This window comes from Nansenia antarctica, assembly GCF_963989245.1.
Source record: "Nansenia antarctica genome assembly, chromosome: 1".
Classification (NCBI taxonomy): Eukaryota; Metazoa; Chordata; class Actinopteri; order Argentiniformes; family Microstomatidae; genus Nansenia; species Nansenia antarctica.
The window spans coordinates 98,450,769-98,453,895 of NC_137674.1; the positions used below are offsets into that span (position 1 = coordinate 98,450,769).

The 3,127-nt window shown below is 51.7% G+C and overlaps 1 protein-coding gene across 1 annotated transcript in view; it reads left to right on the forward strand.

Moving 5' to 3' along the window:
* The window catches only part of dnajc6 (DnaJ (Hsp40) homolog, subfamily C, member 6), a gene marked incomplete at both ends in the record, with an annotated part of 25,618 nt that extends 23,501 nt beyond the window's left edge, over window positions 1-2,117 (forward strand). The window contains 5 exons of the mRNA XM_080546230.1: window positions 1-128; window positions 526-906; window positions 1,051-1,199; window positions 1,293-1,469; window positions 2,016-2,117. The exon at window positions 1-128 is cut by the window's left edge and continues 10 nt beyond it. Coding sequence (XP_080402356.1) covers window positions 1-128; window positions 526-906; window positions 1,051-1,199; window positions 1,293-1,469; window positions 2,016-2,117 — 937 coding nt within the window. The remainder of the gene's footprint in view (window positions 129-525; window positions 907-1,050; window positions 1,200-1,292; window positions 1,470-2,015) is intronic.
* Between the last annotated feature and the right edge of the window lie 1,010 nt (window positions 2,118-3,127).

The following is a 3,127-nucleotide window of genomic DNA, read 5'->3' on the forward strand; positions in this document are numbered from 1 at the left end:
TGGGGTGGGCAGTAAATCGGCTGCTACCAGTCCTACTGGGTCAGTCAACAGCACCCCCACCCACCAGGCCAAGCCCAACACCCTGGACCCCTTCGCTGACATAGGCAACCTGGGGGGCAGTCTGGGAGGTCAGTCCACCATTACCTTCTGGACCGAACTGTGTTTTTAGATAACACAGGACATATCCGTCCAGTACAGGGCTAAATATGTGCATGTGTTGTATTTAGATTACTGTACGTGTGTGTATGGTGCAATATTGGTTGATTTACAGTGTGTGTTTGCCATTACCTTCTGGACCGAATGATGTTTTTAGATAACACAGGACATATCCGTCCAGTACAGGGCTAAATATGTGCATGTGTTGTATTTAGATTACTGTAAGTGTGTGTATGGTGCACTATTGGTTGATTTACAGTGTGTGTTTGCTTCCTGTAAATGTTCCCAATCTCGCTTTCTCTCTCTCTCTCTCTCTCTCTCTTTCTCTTTCTCTTTCTCTCTCTCTGTCTCTCTCACATCTCTCCATAGGAGGCTCTGGGTTCTCCAGTAAGCCCACCACCCCCACAGGTACAGGGGGGGCCTTCCCCCCCATGGGCTCCCCATCGCGGCCCCCTCCATCCCCCCAGCACACCGGGGGCTGGCAGCAGCCCAACACGGGCTTCCCCTCCTGGCAGCCTGGGGGTGGGGGTGGAGGTGGTGGAGGTGGTGGCGGTGGGGGAGCAGGGTGGCAGCCCCAGGGGGGGCCGGGGGCCCCCACCGCCCAGCCTAAACCCAGCCCCAGCCACTCCCTGCCTCACACCTCCCCATCACACAGACCCAACTACAACATCAGCTTCTCCGCCATGGGGGGAGGGGGAGGGGGAGTTGGAGGTGGAGGAGGAGGGGGGGTGCCCAACGCAGCCAACATGGGTGAGTTTGGGAAGGAGGGAGGGAGGGAGCGAGGGAGGGGTACTACACTCGCTGTTAGGATAAATAATAAAAGCATTATTATTCACATGCAATGAACAAAGATGAATCAAGCATGTTGTACTGTATCTCCCCCCCCTGCCCCAGGTACCAAGCCCAAGGCGACCAACGCTAACTTTGACGACCTGATGTCTGGCCAAGGGTTCGCGGGGGCCAAGGAGAAGAAGGGCCCTCGGACAATAGCAGAGATGAGGAAGGAGGAGATGGCGAAAGAGATGGACCCCGAGAAGCTCAAGGTGACACAACATCTGTCTTACTGTATGACTAGAGAACTAACTGAAGTAGTAAGAAGTAACTGACCCCCGTCTCTCTCCCCTCCTCTCCCCCAGATTCTGGACTGGATCGAGGGGAAGGAGAGGAACATCCGGGCCCTGCTATCTACCATGCACACGGTACTGTGGGAGGGAGAGACGCGCTGGAAGCCTGTGGGCATGGCTGACCTCGTCACGCCGGAACAGGTGAAGAAGGTCTACCGCAAAGCCGTGCTGGTCGTCCACCCAGACAAGGTGAGACAGAGAGAGACACAGAGAGAGAGAGATTTACACGACACACACTCTGAAAGGGTTCCAAAAGGGTGGCCCTGGTTTTTTGGGTTCATGTAGACTCCGTGTCCTTTCCACAGAGAGTTCTATATGGAACCCACAAAGGTTATTGTGGTGTACCTGCACCACTCCATGTTGCCTAGGTGCTATTACTAGACAAGCTGCACACGCACTCACACACTCACACGCACACGCAAGCACGCACACACACACACACACACACACACACACACACACACAAATCCTGGCAAAATTGACTATTAGACAACAGACACTCTGACTGACTAACTGGCCATCGTCTCATTTTGTCACGGTATGTTCCTACTGCATCTGTATATCTCACACACAGCTGAACTGAGCTTGTTCATTCAATGCTCAGTATATGTTTTAGGAAATGTTCAGTGAAGGAAATGTGAAGGGAATGAGAAGGTGTCTCCTGGGTAGACACTGTTATGATGATTGATGTCCTCTCTTCTCCCCTACTCTACCCCCTCTACCCCCTCCCTCCAGGCGACAGGACAGCCTTATGAACAATACGCCAAGATGATTTTTATGGAACTGAATGACGCCTGGTCAGAATTTGATAGCCAAGGACAAAAAGCACTCTACTGAGCTGGGCTGAGGGAGCGGGAAGAGAGACTTTCTGCCGACCCGACTTCACCACCCCCACCCCCCAGCCCCCCCCCCCCCCCCCACACACACACACCACACACACACACACACCCCTCCCCTCGACCACTAAGATCAACAAGCACCCCCTCCCCCTCACACACACACACCCCAGACCTGTGTTGTACACCCCCCCCCCCTCTCCCCCTCTCGTCTCACCGTCCTGTAGAACCTGCTCTATACAGACTCCAGTACCAGATGAACCGTGATGGTGTGAGCTACAGACCCACCTTGTACCTGTACCAGGGCAGCACCTACCTACCTATTCACCTACTGTATGTATCGATCTGGTGCAACTCTGTCCCACAACAACTGTTAGACCTGTCTTTCCTGTTCAGTGTCCCTTTACCCCAGAACCCATCAAAGTGGAGTCACCTGCATACGTAACAGGTGACAGACAGGTGAAACAGGTGATAAAATGGGCGAAGAATCTATAGGACTCTATAGGAGTGGATGAGCTCCACTCACACATTCATACAACAACCGTTTTCATACATTAGCATTGATATACAGTGTTTCAAAGGCACCCCTAAGGTAATTTGGGTGACTTTGGGTTTCTGGACTTAACTTCTTCGGAGTTAAGAGTTTAGTGTTGAGTATGAACGACCTGTCCAATGTGGTCTATGGTAAATCTTGAAGAAAAAATGGTCAGGTGATACAAGGGATGACTGTTTTAGGCATGATAAGACACTGATCCGGACTACACACTGTTATCCATGTTCTGGAGGGCCTGATTGAATTCCGTGCTTCCATTTCAAAAAGATACCATGAAGATACAATGGACATGGGTACAGTGACGTGTTGTATGTGTGTTAGTGAGGTTTCATACGTGGAGATCCTATCTCAGACCGGGCCTAACACATGAACGATACACTGATTATACAAGTACATGACATGACGACTTTTGTTCTACTCCCCAACACACACACACACACACACACACACACACACAC